At 36.0% G+C, this 27,289-nt stretch overlaps 1 protein-coding gene and 3 pseudogenes across 2 annotated transcripts; 2 read left to right on the top strand and 2 right to left on the bottom strand.

Moving 5' to 3' along the window:
- Positions 1-552: 552 nt before the first annotated feature.
- LOC143601329 (putative ribosome biogenesis protein RLP24) lies at positions 553-2,482 on the top strand. The gene is made up of 4 exons (XM_077078770.1): positions 553-684; positions 1,847-1,960; positions 2,030-2,166; positions 2,244-2,482. Exons 1-4 carry the CDS (start codon positions 604-606, stop codon positions 2,392-2,394), a joined length of 483 nt encoding a protein of 160 aa, XP_076934885.1. The 5' UTR covers positions 553-603; the 3' UTR covers positions 2,395-2,482.
- An 89-nt stretch (positions 2,483-2,571) lies between these two features.
- On the bottom strand, positions 2,572-13,110 carry LOC143601330 (putative glycosyltransferase At5g03795; annotated as a pseudogene). Its single transcript, XR_013147628.1, has 5 exons — positions 12,687-13,110; positions 12,472-12,602; positions 11,553-11,901; positions 10,076-10,382; positions 2,572-2,936 (listed from the first exon to the last, which is right to left on the bottom strand). The product of XR_013147628.1 is annotated as a putative glycosyltransferase At5g03795 (transcript).
- A 165-nt stretch (positions 13,111-13,275) lies between these two features.
- LOC143601323 (putative glycosyltransferase At5g03795 pseudogene) lies at positions 13,276-14,005 on the bottom strand (annotated as a pseudogene).
- An 11,568-nt stretch (positions 14,006-25,573) lies between these two features.
- LOC143601332 (polyprotein of EF-Ts, chloroplastic pseudogene) lies at positions 25,574-26,720 on the top strand (annotated as a pseudogene).
- The last annotated feature ends 569 nt before the right edge of the window (positions 26,721-27,289 follow it).

The raw sequence follows: 27,289 nt of genomic DNA, 5'->3' as shown, positions 1-27,289 counted from the left end.
GAACCAAAACCGGTTCCGGGTATGGTCAACAAAAGTCAAGAACCGGGTCGGATAAGAACCGGTTTCGGATACAGTCGGGTATTTAACCGGTTTTTGGGTCGATTCAGGTTCCGGTTTTGATTGGTAGAGATGGAACTTGAACATACACATTACATATATGAATTAGTAGGTACTGGGCCTGGCCCATATTCTTATAAAAGAAGACCCTCAATAATAATATTATTACTTAGTTAGGGTTTATATCAATATCAAAACCCACAATCTCTCAGCCTCTTTCTTTCTCGTTGCCCTAAGGTATGTATGTATATTATGTATATGCTTTCTAATGTTTATTATAGTTTGATTCATGTAGTAACTATTCAATTCATATCAATTGTTCATGTAATTGATTGACTGATTGTTTTGTTGATGGCGATTAACTTTAGGTTACTAATTAGGGTTATTATTATTATATTTATTATTATCTCGATTCAATTGATTGATAGATTACAATTATATACAGTTCCTTTAGCTTTTAATCTGTTAAAGCACACATTTTTACATGATTTTATTATGTTGTTGTTACTTATGCAGAAAGATTAGGGCTTGTTGTAAGATTTAGGAATGAGGTTGGAAAAGTGCTGGTTTTGTTCGTCGACTGTATATCCCGGACACGGTATCCAGTTCGTACGCAACGATGCGAAGGTAGTTTTTTATTTTAATTTCTTTTGTCATTTATAGATTGTTATATGGATTGTATATTTACTATTAGGGCTGTATATGAACTGAACTGAAATAAGTTTTGTGTTTGTTCGTTAAGGAAATGATTAAATGAACAAAAATGGTGTTTTGTTTGATTTGGTTAACTGATAATGGTCAGTGTCAACTGTTTGGTTCGCAGTGCAAACGAGCTGAGCCGAGTTTAATTTACACAGAGCTCGAGCTCGGCTTGATTCAATTTTTATTTGTGAAGCTCGAGCTTGGCTCGTTTACTATTTCTTAATTAACTTTTATATATTAATAATAATGTCTTTTTATATATTTTTTCAATTATTTAGTTATTTTCTCATCATGTTAAATTAAATATATAAAAATAAGTATAATAAAAGTTATACTAATGAAAGGCTTGTTTAGGCTTGCGAGCCGGTTCGAGCTCAATATGTGAAGCTCGGGCTTGTTTATTAAACAAGCTTACTTTTAGGCTCAAGCTCGGGCTTGTTTATTAAATGAGCTTACGTTTAGGATCAAGCTTGAGCTTGTTATTAAGCAAGCTTACTTTTAGGTTCAAGCTCGGGCTTGTTTATTAAAAGAGCTTACTTTTACGCTCAAGCTCGGGCTTGTTTATTAAGCGAGCTTAGTTTTACGCTCAAGCTCGGGCTTGTTTATTAAGCAAGCTTACTTTTAGGTTCAAGCTTAGGCTCGTTTATTAAACGAGCTTACTTTTAGGCTCAAGTTCGGGCTCGGGCTCGTTTAAACTTGGCTTGATCGAGCTTTTTCTTGAGCTGATCTCGAGTAGCTCGTGAGCAGCTCGGCTTGTTTGCACCCCTAGGTTCAGCTACGAAGTTTGTGCTGGTGTTTTTTTTAACATTTATATTCATATGTTAAGATTCATATATATAAATTTATTTTATGGTTAATAATTTTGCTTAAATGTGTATATGGTAAGATTAGACTAGTCATTAAAAAGTATTAAAAATCTTTATTGAACAAACAAACATTAACGGACTTAACTAACCACATAGTTGAACGTTCAAGAACACAATTGAACGAAAATGGCCTTCCTTGTTCATGAGTTTGGTTCATTTACAGCCTATTTACTGTGGCTTGATTTGGTTTTATGTTATTTTGTTAAAATTCACAATTCCAGATATTTAGATTTTGTCGATCAAAATGTCACAAGAATTTCAAAATGAAGAGGAACCCTCGTAAGGTGAAGTGGACAAAGGCTTATAGACGGTTACATGGCAAAGACATGACAGAAGTAAGTAATAGTTTATTTTTATAACCATAATTAAGCGTTGTTAACTTGTTCATGATTTATTTTTTTAAGGACTCAACGTTTGAGTTTGAGAGGAAACGTAACCGACCCGAGAGGTATGACCGAAACGTGACCGAGAACACATTGAAGGCTATCAAAACTATTGTTAAAGTCAGGGATCAGAGAGCGAAGAAACACATAGGGGACAGGTATTATTATTATTATTATTATTTGTTTTAATATTTGTTTGAATTATTTTCGTAACGCGTTGTTTATGACGATGCAGGTTGAAGGGTAAGGCTAAAAAGGAACGGAAGGAAAAATTGAAGGAACTTGATCAGAGTCTTCACATGCTTGTTGCTCCCGGTGCGATGGATAAATATAAGAACAAAGTTAAGGTTGAACAAGACACTGATGAAAACCGCATGGAAGAATGAGTGAATGATTACTGTTTGTGTTTTAAGTTAAAATTTTAAAATGTTTTTAGTTCTTGGACTTTTATTTACCCTACAAATATGTGTTAGTTTTGTGATCATCTTAATTGTTTGCCATATTACAGTCCATTATTTTGTGTCTGCAATTATTATTATTTTTTTTTTACTTTGAAAATTATCAAAATGTTACATACATTTACATAAAAACTCTATTGTTCCAAACAGAATGAATAATCATATGAAACAAATCAAATTTCACAGGCTTTTTATTCCAAACAAAATGCTTTTGCACCATCTTCACTCTCTTCTGCATTTCCAAATACTTCTTGTCCGGTATCGCTCTAAGAATCCGCCCCAAATTCACATCTTTCTCCAACACGGAAACCGAAAACGCCTCCCAGTTCAAAACTTCAAAAAAAAAGCGGGACATAATTATCCGAAATAATAACCGGAACACATTCGTAGTATATCGACTCCACAATTCTCGGGCTGTATGCTTCATGCCCACGTGGACAAATACAGTATTTACTACTTTTCATATACGTACAGTATTTAGCTAGGCATGTTCAAAACGGTTTGGGACTAGGCTCGAACCAGTTAGGGAACCGAACCGGTTCTCCCCCCCTCGGACCCCTAACCTATCTAACCGGTTCTTACCGGTTCCTAACCCGGTTCCTGTACCGTAACCGGTTCCAACCGGTTACAGTGTAAAAAAATTTTTTTTTTTTCGTTTTTCGTTTGCGATTTGGATTCTAAACTACGATTCGTATTTGTATAACATGAAAAATAAAAAAAACAATTAACATAAAAATAAACAATTAACTGATGAAGAAAAGACAACTACTGAAGATGTTTGCCACTGAAGACAACTACTGAAGGTTGCCACTGAAGACAACTACTGAAGATGTTTGCCACTGAAGACAACTACTGAAGGTTGCCACTGAAGACAACTACTGAAGGTTGCCACTGATGACAAGTTGACAACTACTGAAGGTTGCCACTGATGATAACTACTGAAGGTTGCCACTGATGACAACTACTGAAGGTTGCCACTGATCACAACTACTGAAGACTGCCACTGATGAGGAATACTCATCAGTGGGAAAGCTGCCACTGATGAGGAATACTCATCAGTGGGAACAGTCATCAGTTGAATCAGTGGGAAAGCTGCCACTGATGACAACTACTGAAGGTTGCCACTGATGAGGAATACTCATCAGTGGAAACATTCATCAGTTGCGACTTCTTCCTCGGAATTACTTGTAGAAATGTCTTCTTGTTCGTCGTGCACTCGAACATCAAGTGGTGTTTCATCTTCGAGAGTGGTTACGTGTTGAATACGATCGATTGAGTCCAAGTGATCCTTTAAGCAAATGCACATCTCCACCGACTCCGAATTTAGTTTTGTTCTTCTCACCGATATTACCCTGCCACTAAGAGAAAAAGCGGATTCCGAAGCTACCGTAGAAGCTTGGACGGTTAGTAAATCACGGGCCATGGTGGCAAGAATCAGAAACTCGGCTTCCTTTACCTTCCACCAAGCCAAAACATCAAAAGTGCCATATTCCTCTTCGGATAAGCCGGTAGAGTAATCATTTGCACTATACCTTCCTAGTTCGCTTGAAGGGGTGTTACCCCTTTGTTTTTTAGCCGTTACGTTGCGAACGGTGTTCATAAGGCTAATCATGGGATCTCGTACTCTAGTAGCACTTGAACTTGATGAAGACCCCCCCGGCATAGACATGTGTATGTTTGACCCATATTTATTTAAATAAAAGTCATACATGAATTTAAAATTCAAGTTAAAATCATTTTTTGCCTCTGTTGAAAAGTTTGGGTCAACTTCATGCATATCTAAGGCTGAAAAAATTTCGTCTATCACACATTCAACCCCCGTAACATTTAACATTGGGTTTAAAGCGGCGGCGCAAGTAAAAACCGGTGGCAATTCAAGAAAATATTTTTTTAATTTAAACTTCATTGGTAATATGATGTTTGAAAACATTGGACTTTTATTTTCAAATTCTTTAAGATTGTTAACGATTAAAAATAACTCCGAAAGAACCAAGGGACTTGTCGGATAATACGTTCCCGATAGTTTTGTAGTTGATGTTTTAAAAACTTCAAGAAAAGTCGATAAGTCATTGATAATTTCCCATTTCTCATTTGAAAAGGGGATTGCCAAATCATTCTCGGCAAGACTAGAATGAAACATTTGTAAAGTTTCTCTTTGTTTCAAAGCACTTTGAAACATTATGCAAGTGGAATTCCATCGATGAGGTACATCCCAATTAGCTCCCAAAGCTTTTCTTCCCGTATCTTTACAAAATTTTCTATATTCCATTTGTCTTTTTTTACTTTTCTTAAAAACTTCATGTATCATTAGTCTAAAATCGTTTATAACCGATGTAACCTCATCCGAAGCAAGTCCGTCTTGCACGATTAAATTAATGATATGTGCAACACACCTTGAGTGAAAAAATACACAATTGCAAATCGGCGTATATTTTAATTTTAATTTATCAACCGCCGATGTATTATTCGACGCGTTATCAAATGCCATTGAAAATATTTTATTTTCTAGTTTATAAGTTTTTATAACATAATCTAAAATTTCAAACAAATTATCTCCCGTATGTGGATACTCAAAGAGTTCGAAAGCAATGGTGCGTTTCATCATTTCCCACGATGACGGGTCTACCCAATGAGCGGTGACACAAAGATAAGATTCGGGTAGACCATGTGAAGCCGACCAAACATCACTAGTTAAGTTTATTCTCGTATTTATATTTTCAAAATATGCAATTAGTACCTCTTTGGCCTTCTTCCACAATTTTAAACAATAACGTTTAAGAGTATGACGACTTACGTGAGTGTATTGTGGTTGAAGCGTATCTCGAATCGTGGCGGTTAAGCGAGAGTTGTCGAAGTGGCTAAACGGCAAAGCTTCTTGAATCACAAACTTCGCCATACGATCTTGAACTCGATCAATTTGGTATGTAAATATTCTGCCTTCACTATCCATTTGCGTTTGTTGCGAATCGACGTTCTTTTTCAACGCCTTGCAATACTGTTTTTCGATGTGTTTCTTCAATTTTGAAAAGTGGGTTTAAATAAATCCCACAAAACTTGCACCGAGCCTTCAATGAATGGTCACTCAATTCAACCAAATCCCAATTGCACCAAATCTCTTGATTACGATTATGAGGTACAATACGAACGAAACTTGGTTCGGCGTTGGAACCTTGACCAACCGATGATTGTGAGGCAGCCATAACAACAAATATGAATATAGAAGAAGAGAAAACAAGAGATTAGAGAACTCAAAACGTTGTAATAGCGTTTTTTTTGTATTTTTTTGCGTTCGGGTTTGCGTTTTGAGTGTTGTGATGAACCCATGACACCAAATACCTATTTATACTAGTAGTGGGGTGCTTGGGGGAGCCAAAAAACGGCTATTTTTGACCCCAACGGTCAAAAAACGGCCAAAAAAACGATTTCCAACGGCTATATTCGATCCAACGGCTAGAACCGGTTAGGAACCGGTTCCGGATGGTTCGGTTCCAGAACCGGTTCCGGTTCCTACCCGCCCCCACTCAGAAATGCAAGAACCGGTCACGGATCATCGGGTTGAATCAGATAGGGTCCGGTTCCTACAAAAAACGGGTAGGAACCGGTTCGGGTCCACCGGTTCGGTTCCAGGAACCGGTTTCGTTGAACATCTCTATATTTAGCTACATTTTCAGTATCACGGGCCATTGGCCCGAGTATTTTAATATCGGGCTCTTTATCTAGCCACGTTTGTAGTAAAATCGGTCTCAACTTTCCATGCAACCCGCCTGCAAAAAATGCAAAAATGTGTCTTTTTGAAGGCAGGTTTCCACCGAGATCTTGAACCGGGTTATCTGCGTTATGAATGTTTGTAGCGGGGAAGAGGGGTGTCTTTGCCTATTTTGAACCCCTTAGCAAGGTTCGAGTTGCAAAGAGATCGAATGCAATTTCCCATATGATCTTTTGTTAGCTTCATCGCCTAGAACAAAAAGATTCATCAACAATCTTGAATGATCAGATAGCGTATACATTAGGGGTGTGCATAGGCTGGTTTTAAGATCAAACCGAACCAAAAACCAAAAGTTCAGTTTTTGGGTTTTTTTGAAAACGTTCGGTGTTGCTATTTAAGCTTGAAATTTTTGGGCCAAAAAAGCGGGCCTTTTTAATGCTAATTACTGATTAACTGATTATCACACATTTGGGTAGGGGTGCGCGTGGTGCGGTTTTCAGCTAAAACCAAACCGAAAACCAAAACTTCAGTTTTTGGAGTTTTTGAAACCGTTCGGTTTCGGTTTTTTCGGTTCCGGTTTTTCGGTTTTCGTTTTGGTTTCGGTTCGGTTTCGGTTTTTTCGGTTTTTGCAATTTGAGCTTGAAAATTTTAGGCCGAAAAAAAAGTTGGCAAAAAATAATGAATTTTGCTATAAATATTTTGTTAATTGTAAAATAATAGACTATTATATATATGACCAAAAATATTTGAGTTACATATTTATTAAGTTCTTATAAATTACTTAATATAAAATATAAAAAAAACAAAATTTTAGGTATTAGGTTCGGTCCAGGTTTTTCAGTTTTTATTATATGCAAAACCAAAACCGAACTGTTAGTTCGGTTTTTACTAAAACATTTTTTTTTTTTCGTTTTTCGTTTGCGATTTGGATTCTAAACTACGATTCGTATTTGTATAACATGAAAAATAAAAAAAACAATTAACATAAAAATAAACAATTAACTGATGAAGAAAAGACAACTACTGAAGATGTTTGCCACTGAAGACAACTACTGAAGGTTGCCACTGAAGACAACTACTGAAGATGTTTGCCACTGAAGACAACTACTGAAGGTTGCCACTGAAGACAACTACTGAAGGTTGCCACTGATGACAAGTTGACAACTACTGAAGGTTGCCACTGATGATAACTACTGAAGGTTGCCACTGATGACAACTACTGAAGGTTGCCACTGATCACAACTACTGAAGACTGCCACTGATGAGGAATACTCATCAGTGGGAAAGCTGCCACTGATGAGGAATACTCATCAGTGGGAACAGTCATCAGTTGAATCAGTGGGAAAGCTGCCACTGATGACAACTACTGAAGGTTGCCACTGATGAGGAATACTCATCAGTGGAAACATTCATCAGTTGCGACTTCTTCCTCGGAATTACTTGTAGAAATGTCTTCTTGTTCGTCGTGCACTCGAACATCAAGTGGTGTTTCATCTTCGAGAGTGGTTACGTGTTGAATACGATCGATTGAGTCCAAGTGATCCTTTAAGCAAATGCACATCTCCACCGACTCCGAATTTAGTTTTGTTCTTCTCACCGATATTACCCTGCCACTAAGAGAAAAAGCGGATTCCGAAGCTACCGTAGAAGCTTGGACGGTTAGTAAATCACGGGCCATGGTGGCAAGAATCAGAAACTCGGCTTCCTTTACCTTCCACCAAGCCAAAACATCAAAAGTGCCATATTCCTCTTCGGATAAGCCGGTAGAGTAATCATTTGCACTATACCTTCCTAGTTCGCTTGAAGGGGTGTTACCCCTTTGTTTTTTAGCCGTTACGTTGCGAACGGTGTTCATAAGGCTAATCATGGGATCTCGTACTCTAGTAGCACTTGAACTTGATGAAGACCCCCCCGGCATAGACATGTGTATGTTTGACCCATATTTATTTAAATAAAAGTCATACATGAATTTAAAATTCAAGTTAAAATCATTTTTTGCCTCTGTTGAAAAGTTTGGGTCAACTTCATGCATATCTAAGGCTGAAAAAATTTCGTCTATCACACATTCAACCCCCGTAACATTTAACATTGGGTTTAAAGCGGCGGCGCAAGTAAAAACCGGTGGCAATTCAAGAAAATATTTTTTTAATTTAAACTTCATTGGTAATATGATGTTTGAAAACATTGGACTTTTATTTTCAAATTCTTTAAGATTGTTAACGATTAAAAATAACTCCGAAAGAACCAAGGGACTTGTCGGATAATACGTTCCCGATAGTTTTGTAGTTGATGTTTTAAAAACTTCAAGAAAAGTCGATAAGTCATTGATAATTTCCCATTTCTCATTTGAAAAGGGGATTGCCAAATCATTCTCGGCAAGACTAGAATGAAACATTTGTAAAGTTTCTCTTTGTTTCAAAGCACTTTGAAACATTATGCAAGTGGAATTCCATCGATGAGGTACATCCCAATTAGCTCCCAAAGCTTTTCTTCCCGTATCTTTACAAAATTTTCTATATTCCATTTGTCTTTTTTTACTTTTCTTAAAAACTTCATGTATCATTAGTCTAAAATCGTTTATAACCGATGTAACCTCATCCGAAGCAAGTCCGTCTTGCACGATTAAATTAATGATATGTGCAACACACCTTGAGTGAAAAAATACACAATTGCAAATCGGCGTATATTTTAATTTTAATTTATCAACCGCCGATGTATTATTCGACGCGTTATCAAATGCCATTGAAAATATTTTATTTTCTAGTTTATAAGTTTTTATAACATAATCTAAAATTTCAAACAAATTATCTCCCGTATGTGGATACTCAAAGAGTTCGAAAGCAATGGTGCGTTTCATCATTTCCCACGATGACGGGTCTACCCAATGAGCGGTGACACAAAGATAAGATTCGGGTAGACCATGTGAAGCCGACCAAACATCACTAGTTAAGTTTATTCCCGTATTTATATTTTCAAAATATGCAATTAGTACCTCTTTGGCCTTCTTCCACAATTTTAAACAATAACGTTTAAGAGTATGACGACTTACGTGAGTGTATTGTGGTTGAAGCGTATCTCGAATCGTGGCGGTTAAGCGAGAGTTGTCGAAGTGGCTAAACGGCAAAGCTTCTTGAATCACAAACTTCGCCATACGATCTTGAACTCGATCAATTTGGTATGTAAATATTCTGCCTTCACTATCCATTTGCGTTTGTTGCGAATCGACGTTCTTTTTCAACGCCTTGCAATACTGTTTTTCGATGTGTTTCTTCAATTTTGAAAAGTGGGTTTAAATAAATCCCACAAAACTTGCACCGAGCCTTCAATGAATGGTCACTCAATTCAACCAAATCCCAATTGCACCAAATCTCTTGATTACGATTATGAGGTACAATACGAACGAAACTTGGTTCGGCGTTGGAACCTTGACCAACCGATGATTGTGAGGCAGCCATAACAACAAATATGAATATAGAAGAAGAGAAAACAAGAGATTAGAGAACTCAAAACGTTGTAATAGCGTTTTTTTTGTATTTTTTTGCGTTCGGGTTTGCGTTTTGAGTGTTGTGATGAACCCATGACACCAAATACCTATTTATACTAGTAGTGGGGTGCTTGGGGGAGCCAAAAAACGGCTATTTTTGACCCCAACGGTCAAAAAACGGCCAAAAAAACGATTTCCAACGGCTATATTCGATCCAACGGCTAGAACCGGTTAGGAACCGGTTCCGGATGGTTCGGTTCCAGAACCGGTTCCGGTTCCTACCCGCCCCCACTCAGAAATGCAAGAACCGGTCACGGATCATCGGGTTGAATCAGATAGGGTCCGGTTCCTACAAAAAACGGGTAGGAACCGGTTCGGGTCCACCGGTTCGGTTCCAGGAACCGGTTTCGTTGAACATCTCTATATTTAGCTACATTTTCAGTATCACGGGCCATTGGCCCGAGTATTTTAATATCGGGCTCTTTATCTAGCCACGTTTGTAGTAAAATCGGTCTCAACTTTCCATGCAACCCGCCTGCAAAAAATGCAAAAATGTGTCTTTTTGAAGGCAGGTTTCCACCGAGATCTTGAACCGGGTTATCTGCGTTATGAATGTTTGTAGCGGGGAAGAGGGGTGTCTTTGCCTATTTTGAACCCCTTAGCAAGGTTCGAGTTGCAAAGAGATCGAATGCAATTTCCCATATGATCTTTTGTTAGCTTCATCGCCTAGAACAAAAAGATTCATCAACAATCTTGAATGATCAGATAGCGTATACATTAGGGGTGTGCATAGGCTGGTTTTAAGATCAAACCGAACCAAAAACCAAAAGTTCAGTTTTTGGGTTTTTTTGAAAACGTTCGGTGTTGCTATTTAAGCTTGAAATTTTTGGGCCAAAAAAGCGGGCCTTTTTAATGCTAATTACTGATTAACTGATTATCACACATTTGGGTAGGGGTGCGCGTGGTGCGGTTTTCAGCTAAAACCAAACCGAAAACCAAAACTTCAGTTTTTGGAGTTTTTGAAACCGTTCGGTTTCGGTTTTTTCGGTTCCGGTTTTTCGGTTTTCGTTTTGGTTTCGGTTCGGTTTCGGTTTTTTCGGTTTTTGCAATTTGAGCTTGAAAATTTTAGGCCGAAAAAAAAGTTGGCAAAAAATAATGAATTTTGCTATAAATATTTTGTTAATTGTAAAATAATAGACTATTATATATATGACCAAAAATATTTGAGTTACATATTTATTAAGTTCTTATAAATTACTTAATATAAAATATAAAAAAAACAAAATTTTAGGTATTAGGTTCGGTCCAGGTTTTTCAGTTTTTATTATATGCAAAACCAAAACCGAACTGTTAGTTCGGTTTTTACTAAAACATAAAACCAAAACATCGGTTTTTGTTTCGGTTCGGTTTATTCGGTTTGGATTTTTCGGTTTCGTATCGTTTTTTTTGGTTTCTTGCACACCCCTACATTTGGGGTTAAAATTTTTAGGCCACACCATTTATTAATTTTATATTAATCACTTTAACATTCAAAAAAGCATATTATAATCCATTAACTCAATACAAAAGTCGGTTCCGGTTTTTACGGCGCTTCGGTTATAAAAGTCGGTTTGGTTTTTCCGGTTTTGTCATTTGGGCTTGAAATTTTTAGACCGAGAAAATGGCGCAAATATTGAATTCGGGCCTAATTTATTTTTCTTAATGATTTACTAACTATTGCACATTTTGGCCTAAAGGCTAAAACTTTTGGGCTGCCATTCATTAAACTTGTATTATTACTTAACACTCAAAACAAAAAATTATAATCTATATATTCAATAACAGTTTTCGGATTCAGTTATTTCGATTTCATGCACACCCTATATGTACGTAACAGACTTATGAAAGCAAACGTACCCAATCATGACAAGCGACAAGAAAATGATCAGTCCCATTAGTCCTGTTTCAAAAAGGATATTTTGCAGCAATCAAACTCTTGTAATTCTTTAAACGCACTTCTAGATCTTTGCGCGACTTGAGAGTTCGCTCCTGAGACGTTATTCTTAGCTTTACCGAACTAAACAGTAGATAGAACAAATGCGCCTTTCTAGGATCCTTTACAACAAAGTTTATGTTTTTCTCCATTAGTTTCATGAACCATCCTTCTGAAGCATATATTCCTCTTAGTTTTGGATCATGAAAAACCGGGCTTTCGCCTTCTTTGTAGATGTAAACTTTTAAAGTTTTTTCCATTAATTCGTAACTTCTGTTAAGAAAAATATATCACAGGGTGTCAGTCGTGTCTGGTTGACGGGTTGAATTGTTTAACACGAACGCAACTTGTATTATTATTATTTTTTTGTGTCAAGACATCAACTTTAATTTGTACACACTTAAAGTTGTGTAACCCGAACACAACTCATTTAGCCCGTTTATCTAAATGTGTCAAACGGGTTGGTTTGTAATAACCAAGTTGTAAACTTGTTAATCGAGTTGGCAGGATGTAAAAATAAGGGTTATAAACGGGTTAGTGGATCGATATGCTTAGCTAAACAGGTTGGCGGGTCGAACAACGGGTCAACCCGAACACGACTTGTTCAACCCATTTTATCTAAATGTATCAAACGGGTTGGCAGGTAATAAACTAATAATCATGTCGTAAACTTGTTATTCGGGTTGGAGGGTTGTAAAAAAATGGACAAAACGGGCCATAAACGAGTTAGTGTAATGACATGTTTAACCAAACAGGTTGACGGGCCAGCCTGTTTAACTAAACGAACACAACCTGGTTATTAACGGGTTAAACAAGCAAGCGCCCCATAAACAAAATTTTCACCTTAAAAACCGAGAAAGATTGTGATAAAGAGAATCATGAAGTCCTTCAGTGTTCCCTAACACTGGCCCGTTTTCAATCTTCATCCGCGCATGTTCAAGCTCCCGCTCTCGAGCAGATAACAACTTATTTTTCTAACATATGCAAAAAAAAAAGAAGTTCAAATTCAAAACCAATATTCCCTAAAATAGAAAATACAACAATGATAAAATCCCTACACTGAAACGAGCAGCAACCGTTGACTCAAGAACCGAAACCATGTAAGAAAGCCGTGCTGCGGTTTGACCCGAATCATTTTGTTTCACTACAATTTGTGGCATTAAAGATCGATTACTACAATCATACCCTTTACACCCTTCTTCTCCTTTTGACACATTTTCCGACAATGCTTTCAGAACCGGACTGGGCCCGTTACTGTTGTTATCATAAATAACCGTTTCGTTGACCAAAATACCCTTGGTGACAAGTGGTATGCTCAAAGTTATTAACTGAGATATAAATATGAGAACACCAACTACAAGACTTATGATTAACACCAAAAGCTTCAAGCTTTGCAGTCTACATAATATTTTCAGCATGATATCAGAAACTGTCAAATTAATAACTACTGAAGTTAATATAACAACTGTATTACGAGACGCGAAAGAAATGGATCAAACAGGAACTGTAAGCTTACTTGAGTTGACTGATATTAATCTGATCTCACATTACATGTGCATTATTATTATTATTATTATTATTATTATTATTATTATTATTATTATTATTATTATTATTATTATTATATGAACCTGTTAATAAACTAAACTAAAAAGAATGCTTGTGCAGAGAATCTTATCACATGTTGGTCACTTTTGGCTTATAAAAATATTTAATTAAAAATTTATAAAAATTCTATTGTTCCAAACAGAATGAAGAATCATATGAAACAAATCAAATTTCACAGGTTTTTTATTCCAAACAAAATGCTTCTGCACCATCTTCACTCTCTTTCGCATTTCCAAATACTTCTCGTCCGGTATCGCTCTAAGAATCCGCCCCAAATTCACCACATCTTTCTCCATAACGAAAACGCCTCCCAGTTCAAAACTTCAAAAAAAGGCGGGACATAGTTATCCGAAATTATAACTGGATCACATTCGTAGTATATCGACTCCACAACTCTCGGGCTGTATACTTCATGCCCACGTGGACAAATACAATATTTACTACTCTTCATATACATTCGGTATTTAGCTTTACTTTCAATGTCACGGGCCATTGGCCCGAGTATTTTAATATCGGGCTCTTTATTTTGCCAATGTTGAAGTAAAACCGGTCTCAAGTTCCCGTGCATACCGCCTGCAAAAAATGCAAAAATGTGTCTTTTTGAAGGCGGGTTTCCACCGAGATCTTGAACCGGGTTATCTGCGCTACGGATGTATGTGGCGGGAAGAGTTGTGTCTTTGCCTATTTTGAACCCGGTAGCGAGATTCGAGTTGCAAAGAGATCGAATGCAATTTCCCATGTGATCTCTTGTTAACTTCATTGCCTACAAAAAAAATCATCAACGGTCTTGAAAACCGTACGATGTTATCAGCTTTGCCATTTGGGGTGTGCATGGGTCGGTTTTGGGCTTAAAAGTTAAACTGACAAAAAACCGAGAATTTGGCTTCTAGATTTTAAAATTCGTTCGGTTTTCTCGGTGTTGCCATTTGGGCTTGAAGACTTTGGACTGAAAAAATGGCCCAAAATATTGCACTTGGGCCTAATTTTTATCCCTTGTTATTTAATGGTTAACTGAGTATTACACATTCGGGCTTAAACTATTTGGGCTACACCATTTTATTTTTTTTATAAATTACAAAATCTTAAAAAAATAAATTTATAATCCAAAAACTCAATAACAAAAGTTGGCTTTTTTGATTTTTATATAAGTCAGTTCAATTTTCAGTACATGCAAAACCGAAACAGAAATTCAGTTTTTGAAAAAAAACATAAAACCAAACCGTCAGTTTGGTTATGTTGGTTATTTCATTTATAGATCAGTTATTTCAGTTTCATGCACACTCCTAGTATATATGTCTATATACGAAAAGCAAACGTACCCAATCGTGACAAGCAACAAGGAAATGATCCAATCGTTTGGAGCGTTTGTTGACTTTGGTGCGTTTACAGACGGGCTGGTTCACGTCTCACAGTTAAGTGACGGTTACGTTAAGGATGTTTCAAATGTTGTTTCGGTTGGCCAAGAAGTCAAGGTGAAGTTAGTGGAGGCAAATACCGAAACGGGCCGGATCTCGTTGACCATGCGGGAAAACGAGCACGTTACTGAGGCGGGCCAAGTCAAAAACCCGGGTCAAAAGTCAAGAGTGAGGAGGGACCGAGACGAGGGGAGAAAAGGTACTAAATTTATTACGGGTCAAGAACTTGAAGGGACTGTTAAAAATCTTACACGTTCGGGTGCGTTTATAAACCTTCCGGAAGGTGATGAAGGGTTTTTACCGGCTTCTGAAGAAGCCGATGAAGGGTTTGGAAGTATAATGGGTGATGGGTCATCGCTTGTAGTCGGTCAAGAAGTCAAAGTTCGGGTCTTGAGAATTGGTAGAGGTCAAGTAACGTTGACCATGAAGAAAGACGATGATAATAAAAATTTGGACTCGAGGCTTCAAGGGAAAGTTGAAGCCGTTTCTTGTAGCTTTTCGTAAGAATAAATATATTGCTTCGATTTTAAATGATCAGGTGAAAGTTGAAGCCGATAAAGTCAAACTTGCTATCGATGAAAAAGTCAAAGTCAAAGTTGTTTCTGATGAAAATGATAGCAATATTAGTGAAGAACAAGTAGAGATACCCACCATGTGGCATAACGGGCTCAATCGAACAAGTTAACACTCTTTTAGTTGAAATTATTTTTATGGTATTCAGTTTACTAAGTTGTAGTTTAAGAGTGTGTTTGAAGGAGTTTAATGGTGTTCTAAGTTGATTTAATGGAGTTGTTTATGTTAAAAAGACCTTTGTAAATAGTTTGTGAGAAGAAAATTTATCTTTTAATAACGTTTTTTTTCTGAGCCTATTAGTGATGGGATTTTAACAGTCCCCAATTATTGAACGCTTCTGGTTTGACTCAAAAATTGCCCTTGGGCGGAAACCACAACAACAATATTTTATCGTAGTAGTAGGCAACATAAAAAAGGTAAATCAGTTTTAGAAAAATTATTAGCTATTAAAAAAACACCAAAAATATTTTGTTGACTTGGCTCGGTCAAAGATGTTTAGAACAAGAAATGATTGCACATCAAAAGGTTTGTTCACATTCTTGAACATGACAAATTATAAGACGGGGTCGTTAAATGAACCCGTTACGGTAAATTGGTTGTCGAGGGCAAATGACACTTTTTAAATCTAATTTGTGAAAGAGTGTTTTTTAAGATTTGGGGTATGTTTGGCAAGAAGTTTTTAGAAGTTTCAAGCTTTTAAGAAAAAACTCATAATCAATAAAAATCTTTGTTTGGTTGAATGAGCTTGAAACTTTTAGGTTATTAGAAAAAACTCAAAATTTGAACGCTACTACTACTACTAGCGTTTGATAAAAAGCTACAAATTTTTACATTCGAATTTACAAGTTTGGTGCTTGAACTTCTATCAACTTTTGCTAATTTTTATATTAGTTACATATTTAGCACGTATTCAAAACTGACTACCCCCACGACTTTTTAAAAGGCCATAACTTTTTCACACGTTAATATATATTTTTTAAATATTACATCATAAAAACGAGCATTTTTATTCTCTTTAATTTAAGTATGATATTGCTATACTTCTTTAACTTTAAAAAATTAACATACTACGTGATTATCGGTTAAGATCGGTAACAAGTTGAGGCAGGCCAGCTTGGGTCATGTGAGATTGTGTAAGACCAAATTAGGGTTAAATTAGTTTGGTTCGTGTCGGTACGATTTTAAGTGGAAAGGGGTCACGTCAAAACATGTTTCAGATTAAAACAATGTCGGGTCGGAAAGGGATTCAGATCAAAACAAGTTGGTTTCAAAAATTATCTATTTAAAATCAATGCATATTTCAGCTTTGTTTCTTGATTTTCGCCATCAGTTCACGCTTAATACCTTTGCACGAATTACACGTCTACATTCGGGTTATGTGTGCACTGTCATCAGGGGAATCATGTACCAACACTGATTATGCGGTTGATGTTAAGTTGCGCGCCCACTCCTCCGCACTACGTGAGCGCCCAACTAGTTTTATTAAAAACTCCAGCTACTCTGCCAAACTTCTAACTGCTACCGGTTACAACTACCAGCTTCTAGCTAAAACTCACCGGCTAAGTTACAATTGATTTTTAACATTTTAAGATAGATTTGATATTTTAAAATTTATAGGATGAAATTGATTTTTTTTAACAAATGATATTTACTTTATATACAATATATGATCTATTACATTAAGAACATTAAAAACTATCATTGTTGAATATTTTGATAATCAATGCAATAATTTTAAATAATAAAATCGAATGATCAAAAATCATTGTAATTTAACACCATAAATTGGTCATAACATTTCCAGTCTGCTAGAAACTAACATATAATATTCATTTCCTATAAAACCTAACAAATTCGGATACCATTTCTATTATTATATATGCGGAATCATTAGTCTAAACATCCGCTACTAAACATCAATGTCACTCACTGCTAAAAGAAGAACAAACAGCAACACTAACACCATGATGCCATGGTAAAGCATGCGTTTGTCACGCACCTTACCCAGGGCAAGCGCGATGGGTCTCCTGTTGCCATGTGGTAATATGTGACCATGCGCACCATAACCAAATACGTGAGTAATAACATCCCAGCCGCGACCCAAACATAGCAGTCTTGTGACCCGCCACGTGCATATCGGGTCGCCACCCATTGCCCCATGATGCCTAAAAACGCTGCTGCACAACCTCCCAAGATCATTGTTATCTTTTGAGTTAACATTCGAGTGTCGTTTCTCTCCAGATCTTAGTTCGTTCAAGATGGAATTTGAAGTTGCTTCTTGGTTTTGCATGTGTGTGACATGGGCCATAGAGTGAGCTGCAACCGTGTAACGATTCCGACGAAACCCGGTATACCCTAACCGGTAGACAATAGTTACGTCATATTTAATGTCGGGTACATGAGTTACCATAGTAATTATACGTGAATACATGGTTCACTGTATTGATTGTACGTGAATATATAATTCATCGTATTGAATATGCGATTAATCGATCGATAGTTATTGAAACCCGAACGAATCGAGGGTTTAATTATAGACGAGATATATGATATTTAGTGATGTTTACGAAGTATTAAAGCTTCGGGATAAGTGAATTAAAGCACAGAAAAAGAATTTCGATTTAATGGTACGTCGGTACATTAAACGAAACCTTTAATACCAAACCGAGCAAGAGATGATCGATCAAGCCGAAAAAGATGCGCGATAATTAATGATATGATGTTTTAAGTTAATAAATGTCATGGTTTAAGTTTTTAAATATTTTAAATCGGTTTTATATAAATTTCATTTTTAAGCCGGAAAACGACCGTTTTAGCCTCGTTTTAAGCCGAATTAAACATTTAACCGAAAAACGAACTGAACCAGATTATCCAAAACATTATCCGGATTAAGGGAATCCAATTGTGTGGCTAGGAATGGAGAAGTGGGTCCCACCCCACCCCTCCAAGAAGCCGATCGGACCACCACCCCCACAAACTCACTTCATTTTCTTTTTTTACAACAAACATATCAACAAACCTTCATCTCCCCTTCACATATAATCCAAAACCGAGATTTTAGAGCAAGAAAACAAGGTAAAGAATCGAGTTAATCACGTTTCCATCTCCGTTTTTTGAGTTTATTTGCAAGAAAATGAGGTTTCAAAGATGAAAACCGATTCTTGCATGATCAAGTGATGTATACGGGTTATACAAGGGATCTTGGTCCAAGAAAGGAGTTAAACGGACCAAAAACGAATTTTTACGGTTTAAATTTTTGTTTTTGAATCATAACCGAAACTATAGTGTAAGAGGCTTGATCGTGAGTGTAACTTGCTTGGTATTGTGGTATGTTGGTTGTAGGTTCTGTGTTTAGTGGTAGATAAGGCGGAAAGACGAGTTTGTAGCTTGTAGTGGCGGAAAACGAAAGGTATATTCGGTTATGTTCGGTTTTGGAGTTTTTGGACAGATTGTTGATCGTTTGGAGTTAGGTCATGAAATTTTACAGAGGTGTTAAAAACATGAAAATAAGAGTTCTGTGAATTTTTGGTAATTTTTGGATAAAGGATGAATATTTGGTGAATTTAATGCTCGGTTTTGGCCAAAAATGGTGAAAAATAGTTAAATATCATGAAAAATTCTGGAAAATTTTAGATAAGCTTTTTATATCATGTATAAGTCACAAAAAAAATTTGAGGTCCGTTGGAGAAGTCTAAGTAGGCTTTTCGGTTAAACGAGTTCTAGGGATTTCTAGCTCGGTTTTAGTGAAAATGGCATGTAAAAGGGGATTTTGGTTCTGAAAAAATTACAGGGGACTATGTGGATGGCAGGGGACATCCAGGAAAAATTTGGGATTTATCTAAGATCGTTTGGTATTTACGACATATTTAGTGTTTAAATGGTGTTTAAAAATAGATAAATAAATTTTAAATATAGAAATTAATTCTGGAAATATTTTTATAAAATTCCCCACTGTCAAAAAGTGATTTGTGCAAAATTTCAAGATCCGAGATTAAACGGATAATTATTTGTGCTAATTAGCAAACTTTTAAAGTTAAAACGCGTAAACCGGTGAAGTTCGCTTAAGCGAGCTGACTGGTGTATAAAAACCTTAAAAATGAACTATTTTCATATAAATGAGTTAAACAAGTGAAAATAAATCATCCGAAAATAATTCGGATGATTTGAGTAATTTTTGTCTGATTTAACAGTTTCCGGTACGCTAAAGACGGAAACGGGTCCCGCCGCCAATCGGGGCGTCTAAACCGAGCTCAAATTTCACAACTTTACTTAAACTATCAGTCAACGACTATTTTCGTGTCGTGTGTGACCAAACTCATTTTTGAAACATAAAAACGGGTAACCGTGCTAGGCACGCAAAACGGGGAAAACAAGCTATTAGAAAATTTGACTGTTGAACTCTAAACGACATCACAATCTGAGTCCGGAGAAGTGTTTCTGGGTTAACCTTGCCCCCAGAACGGGTACAGTGCTGGGTTAACAGTGTCCCCAGATGTACCGGTTAACTTAGTTAAAGTTATATTAATAATGAGTGTATAGTAACGATCGTAGGGATCATATTACAGATTGGACGTGTTAACTGATAATGATAGTTGTTACCTGCTTGCATGTGCTAAGGTGAGTTTTCACGAGCCCCTTTTTCTGAATTGTTTTCAAATATTTTCCCGGGGCGGAAGCATGTTACTATTGAAATGTTTAAGTACATACTGAACACATGGATTTGCGTGGATTTATATATATTTGATTGTACGGGAATCGTATGGAATGGGTACAGTACTGGGTTAACAGTGGCCCCAGATGTCCCTAGCAGTGTTTCTGGGTTAACTTTGCCCCTGGAATGAGTACAGTACTGGGTTAACCGTGTCCCCAGATGTCCCTAGCAGTGTTTCTGGGTTAACTTTGCCCCCGGAATGAGTACAGTACTGGGTTAACCGTGTCCCCAGATGTCCCTAGAAGTGTTTCTGGGTTAACGTTGCCCCCGGAATGGATACAGTACTGGGTTAACAGTGTCCCTATATAATATTATATTCTGATATTGATTTATCAAGGTTTACTCAAATTGTGAAACTCACCAACTATTCGTAGTTGACCCGTTTTCTCACATGCTTTTCAGGTACAATTAAGATGAAGCGATTGCTTACGTGCTAAGTGCTTGATGTGTGTAAGATTTGCGTGCAGGATGTTAGGATGCATTATAACAAATAGAATTGTGTATCGTATTGTATGATGTGTGTATCACCTAGACGGTAATGAAATACGAGATAATGTAATTTTGAAGTATATTAATGCATTCAGTTTTCTTTATAAACAATGTGGTTGATATCAGAGGTGTCTGTTGCATCCCGTTTACGTTTCCGCTGCGGTTACGGGGTGTTACAAACCGCTACCGAATGGTCTTCGAATCTCGCCCAATGGTTTGTTGCTGCATTTCGGTGAGCAATTTGGACTGCTTCGTCATCAGCCTTCGCTTCTAGGAACTTTAAGCTAGTTTCCATCCTTGAAACAGTGTCGAGAAGTTCTTTGTTTTGTGCCATGACCATCGCATGGGAGGCATTTGACGATCAGGCAAGTTCCTTACGAATGCGGGCCATCTCTTTAAGAATTTTGTGTCTAGGCAATGGAGGTCTCATTGTTCCCTTCCTGAAATAGAATTAATTGATAAGTAAATGGCATTACCTATCAATTAAACAGTTTACAAAATCAAACAAAATAGAAGAAGACAAGTAATGTGATGATAAGAGTAGGGATGGCAAAATAACCCGAGCCCATCGGATAGGGGTGTGCAAGAAACCGAAAAAATCAATCCGGAACCGAAAAATCCAAACCGGAAAAACCGAACCGAAACAAAAACCGATGGTTTGGTTTTTTGTGTTTGTAAAAACCGAACTAATGGTCCGTTTTGGTTTTGCATATAATAAAAACCGAAAAAACCGAAATCCTAAATTTTTATAGTTTATATTAACTCAAATATTTTTGGTAAGTGTTTAATAGTCTATTATTTTACAATTAACAAAGTTATTTATACCTAAATTAATTATTTTTTGAAAACCTTTTTGTTGACCTAAAATTTTCAAGATCAAATGGCAAAAACCGAAAAAAACCAAAACCGAACGGTTTCAAATATTCCAAAAACCAAAATTTTGGTTTTCGGTTCGGTTTCAACCAAAACCGTACCGAATGGTTTCAAATACTCCAAAAACCGAAATTTTGGTTTTCGGTTCGGTTTCAACCAAAAATCGTACCGAATGGTTTCAAATACTCCAAAAACTGAAATTTTGGTTTTCGGTTCGGTTCGGTTCAACCAAAAACCGCACTATGCACACCCCTACCAGCGGGTATACCCGAAGCCCGATGGGTATTCGGCCTGGTATGGGATTAGTTTTGAATTTTTTCACAGGTACGGGTCGGGTATGGGATTTGGTGATACCCGACCCGATTACCCGAAACCACATCCCGAACTATATACCCGAAGTATAACCCGAAAAATTTTAATTATTAGATTTATTTTTCCTTAACCTTTGCCTAATAGCACTTCATTTTTTTAGGTTCATTATATAAAAAAAATATTATATTTATTTAACACGTTTATTTAAGAAATGTTATTGATATTTATATGTTATCAAGTTTATACATAAAAATTATAGTGATATTTTTTATTTTTGAAAACGTTTATGTGTATATAATGTGTCATAATATAATTTATAATAATTCATATATAAATAAAAAATACATATGATAATTATTATGTTAAAACAATATCTTGAGAATCCTAACATGAAGTTTTTAACAGACTAACGGGTGTACCCGATACCCGCGGGTAAGCCTGATACCCGACTGTTCGGTTTTTTGGTTTCGTTTACGTGCAAAACGAAAACCGAACCATAATTTCGATTTTTATGAAAACATAAGACCGAACCGTCGGTTTTTGTTTCGGTTCGATTTTTCCGTTAATACACGTTCCATTTGGTTATTTTAACAAAAATGTATAATTTTTAAAAGTATATATAATAAGTTTTAAAATACATATTAAAAACTGTTGTGAGGAGAATAGTATACTACCTTATATTTCTTTAACTGGTTGATACGAAACTCAGGGTGGTGTGCGTCTAATAATATTACTCCTGAAAATCAAGAAACAAGAACAAAGATTAGACTAAACATAAACACAATCTTAACTATCCCATTAAAGAAATTATTTTTATGTTATGATTATTATTATAAACCATAGATCTATACTTGGTTAGTTTAAAGTTTAAATCTTTTATCTCGGTTTTAGCTAGATCTAAAAAAGCCTTAACGAGCTGAACGTAAATGAACGAGTCATTATATCTTAAAACGTACCTTGAACCAAACTACATTTAGAACGTTTTCTTCTTCATTGGATGTTTTACAACATAAACGAGTAGGATTCTTTATCAAAATTTTTACCAGTATGTTTGTGTGTTTTTAAATGTGTGTTTTTGAATGTGTTTGCCAAAATGGAATGTATGAGATTTACACTGCATTCTCGGGTTTAAAATACAAGGAAAAGAAATGATAAGATTGGATGAAGGAAGAAAGGAAAAGAAATTATATACTTGAAAAACATTCTCGAGTTAAAATAAAAGAAAAGAAAAAAAAGTGTTTATTACATTCTTGAGTTAGATTGGAAGGAAAAGATAGGAAAAAAATTTATAACTTTACAATTATATCCTCAAAGCAATATGGAAAAGAGAATTAAGATAGTGTAAATTGGTAATAGAATATAAACTTTCCTTCACAATCCGGCCATATTTGGCATGAATGTTTTGAAGGAAAAAAAGCTTCATTTTTTCTTCCATTCTCTTTCTTTTCTTTTTAATGAAAAAACTCAAGAATGAAAAAAGGAAAATTTTCTTATCTTTTTTTTTCTAATCCTTCAAATAAAAAAACTCAAGAATACAATGTTAGGGTTTTAGAGAGGTTTAATGTATTTATATACCCAAAGCCCATGAATATTAGGCCCATAACACCTTGGCCCATATTATTATTATTATTATTATTATTATTATTATTATTTATGTATAATAACTTTCTGCTGTGAGTGTTGTCTCACATAGGATAGGATAGTGTTCATTTTCATTTACAATATCTAATGCACATAGTGCAACCAATGATTGCATCATTTCAATCCTCTCATATGACAGTTTAACTGCTAAAGGTCCCACGTAATATTTATATATTTATTTGATACGTGGCTTTGTCATTGTTAGAATCAGAAACAATTGGATTTAAAAGGTTTTGTTCACATTCTTAAATATGATATATTATCAGATGGGTGTCGTTAAATTGACGTGCACATGAAAAGAAGAAAAAAACTATTGGTAACAATAAATTGGTTGTCGGGTTCAAATGATACTCAAATATGATGTTTGGAAGAGTGCTTTTTAAGATTTGATTTAGAAAAATTGGATTCTAATAATCTAACTATTAACTATTGACCATTAATAATTTTAACTAACAATAACCGGTATAAGAGGTGGCAATCCCAGCTTTTAGTTTCGTTGTAAACTTTGCTATTTAGTTTTTGGAGTTTTTTGTTAACCAATACACACTCGTGATAGATTGGTTCGTCGAACTAAGGTGGTTGACAACTAAACGGTTGCTGCTCTTCGTCGCCACCTTCGTCCCCGACGTTAGTGTTCGACTCGGTTTCCGCCTTGCGCATCTCCCGTAGTAACTCGAAATCGCGAATTCGTTTTCGTAGTTGTTCGATCTTTTTAAGATCCCGGACTCGTTGTCGAAGTCGTTCGATCTCTTCAAGATCGCGGACTCGTTGTTGGAGTCGTTTGTTCTCTTCAAGATCCTGTGGGTCAGGATAGACTCCATCGCTACCTTGGGCGGCGAATCTGCGAATCATCCGTCGATCTTCTCCACGAGCACGCGAATAGAAAATACTCTTGTCGTTGCCTATGGCGGCGAATCTACGATCAAGCAAGCATTCATCGTCATGTTGAGCCATTTGAGAACTAAAAGCTCCAATACCAAATGATGCAGTAACATAAAACATTCAAATGGCTCATGACACTTTTGTTAATCAAAGATCGATAAAACTGAACCATAGGTTCCAAGAACGATGTTCTTTTATATCAAAACTCAATAAAAAAACCAGTGTTTAAAAACCGGATTTCGCACAGCATGCCGGAATTTTTGGTTGATTTGCTAGAAAATCGTACCGACGGTTTTTTTTTCTAAAATACCGGGTTTTACCGGTAAACCGGTTTTAAGTACGGGAAATTTTTTATATTTGTAGCCTATATTTTTCCAAAATTGCTTTTAACCCTGCAATTAACAATCAAATGTGTAAATTTTATGACTATTTTTTTTTAAATTGAGTGCTTCTGTATTACTTTTTTTATATAGATTAACTTTTTGGATGATTTTTTGTTATGAGATCATTTGTTTTTGGGTTATATTTGGAGTTTAAGTTGAATTTATAGAAAATTATAATGTAAACTATTTAACCGGTTGAACCTTCCAGTACATCCCGGTTCAACTAGTTATACAATTTTTTAAACCAAATCCGGTACGAGTAAAATATCGGTTTTTATAACATTGTAAATAACATTAAACCCTGTTTATACCTGTTAACAAATAACATTAAGCTCCATTTAGTTTCGTTAGTATTTTCTATTTAGGCAGTGTGAAATGACCGAAATAGGCTTTTTGTTTCTTTACCTATTTTATTTTCCCAAAGAATCATCATCAGACCATAAACGAAACGAAACGAAACGAAACGAACGAATTTAGGGTTTTGATTCATGGAGACACTGCCAGCGGCGACAGAGGGTTTCGGGTTCGGGTTCGGGTTCGGGTACGGGTAAGTTTCTCTTCTCGGGTTAATTCATTATTAATTTATTAATATTAGTTTTGTCCAATATTATGATGCGTAGTAATGGTAAAATTAGGGTTTCAATTTTCAATCAAAATCAAACGAAATTGTTATTGTTAATGGTATTAGATCAAACCAGGTCCATAGCATAAGAAAATTATAATATTATTATTATAAAGTATTTGCTGCTAGTGCTAACCAGTGTTAATTAGGATCCAAATTTTTTATTTTTAATTATTATTTACAAATGGATGGATAAAAATAAAAAAAGATTGAAGAAAAATTATCGTTTAACGGTATTTGTGACTTCATGTGGTGTCAAATATTAGTCGTTCAAAAAAATGTATTTCTTTGATGGAAACGTTGTTTAATATTATAGAAAGTATTTATTATAACATGGATGTTTCGTTGTTTTTTTTTTATTTTTAAGTAAATGAACTTTTAGCCAAATGGTTCACCAACTGTTCACTGTGTGTTTGGTTCGTAATCGAATAACAAGATGACACCTGTTATTCCATCGTCAACAAGCAGTATCTCCCTTATCCGCGGGTGCACTTTTAGTACAGCAAAAACCAAAACCGGTTTGATAAAATGTTTTAGTCCAAAAGGATCAACCGAAAGACTGATATCTCTATCAACGTCCCTTAGATTATTTCCGCATATTATGACATTCGGGTCCCACAGTAAACCAAGATTTGGAGCAGCATTTGCCACTGGGGTGAAAGTTGTTGTGGATGCACCCGTCGACCAAGTTGACCAATTGGACTCCGCTGTGTCGGGTCAAGATTCTGGTCAAACTTCAAAACCAACATCACCAGTTGACAAATTCAAACAAAAATTACGACCCGTTAGAAAGAGTGAAATTGCCACCCTTGAAAGATGAAGACTTGGTTCCCGGTGCAACTTTCACGGGTAAAGTAAAGTCAATCCAATCTTTTGGAGCGTTTGTTGACTTTGGTGCGTTTACAGGCGGGCTAGTTCACGTCTTACAGTTAAGTGACGGTTACGTTAAGGATGTTTCAAATGTTGTTTCGGTTGGTCAAGAAGTCAAGGTGAAGTTAGTTGATGTAAATACCGAAACGGGCCGGATCTCGTTGACCATGCGGGAAAACGAGCCCGTTAAAAACCCAGGTCAAAAGTCAAACCCGATGCGGGACCGAGACGAGGGGAGAAAAGGTACTAAATTTATTACGGGTCAAGAACTTGAAGGGACTGTTAAAAATCTTACACGTTTGGGTGCGTTTATAAACCTTCCGGAAGGTGAAGAAGGGTTTTTACCGGCTTCTGAAGAAGCCGATGAAGGGCTTGGAAGTATAATGGGTGACGGGTCATCGCTTGTAGTCGGTCAAGAAGTCAAAGTTCGGGTCTTGAGAATTGGTAGAGGTCAAGTAACGTTGACCATGAAGAAAGACGACGATAATAAACATTTGGACTCAAGGCTTCAAGGGAAAGTTTATACTGCTACAAACCCGTTTCTTGTAGCTTTCCGTAAGAATAAATATATTGCTTCAATTTTAAATGATCGAGTGAAAGTTGAAGCCAGTAAAGTCAAATTTGGTATCGATGAAAAAGTCAAAGTCAAAGTTTCTGATGAAAATGGTAGCATCATCACTGACGAACAAGTAGAGATACCCCATGTGGCGTAACGGGCTCAATCGAACAAGTTAACACTCTTTTAGTTTAAGTTTTGTTTTGATTATTTTTATGTTATTTGGTGTTCTAAGTTGTAGTTTAAGAGTGTGTTTGAAGGAGTTTAATGGTGTTCTAAGTTGATTTGATGGAGTTGTTTATGTTGATTTGTAGGTTGAACTTAAAAAAACATTTTTGATGAATATTAATGCTCACTTCATGGTTACCTTTTGAAGAAATTTATTTTTTAATAATGTTTTTTATCCCGAGTCTACCAGTGATGGGATTTAACAGTCTCCAATTATTTAACGCTTCAGGTCCGACTCAAAAATCGCCCTTAGGCGGAAACCACAACAACAATATTCTATCATAGTCGTAGGCAACATAAAAAAGTTGAAGCATTTAAATCAGTTTTAGAAAAACTATTTGCTATTAAAAAAAACACCAAAAATATTTTGTTGACTTGACTCGGTCTAGGATGTTTAGAACAAGAAACGATTGCACATCAAAAGGTTTTGTTCACATTCTGACAAATTATAAGACGGGGTCGTTAAATGAACCCGTTAGTACGGACGCACATGAAAAA

This window comes from Bidens hawaiensis, unplaced genomic scaffold (assembly GCF_021521415.1).
Source record: "Bidens hawaiensis isolate Kalapana, Puna unplaced genomic scaffold, B.hawaiensis_p1.1 tig00056069_1, whole genome shotgun sequence".
Taxonomy (NCBI): Eukaryota; Viridiplantae; Streptophyta; class Magnoliopsida; order Asterales; family Asteraceae; genus Bidens; species Bidens hawaiensis.
Note: the sequence above shows the minus strand (reverse complement) of the source record. Positions and strands in the feature narration are given on the sequence as shown.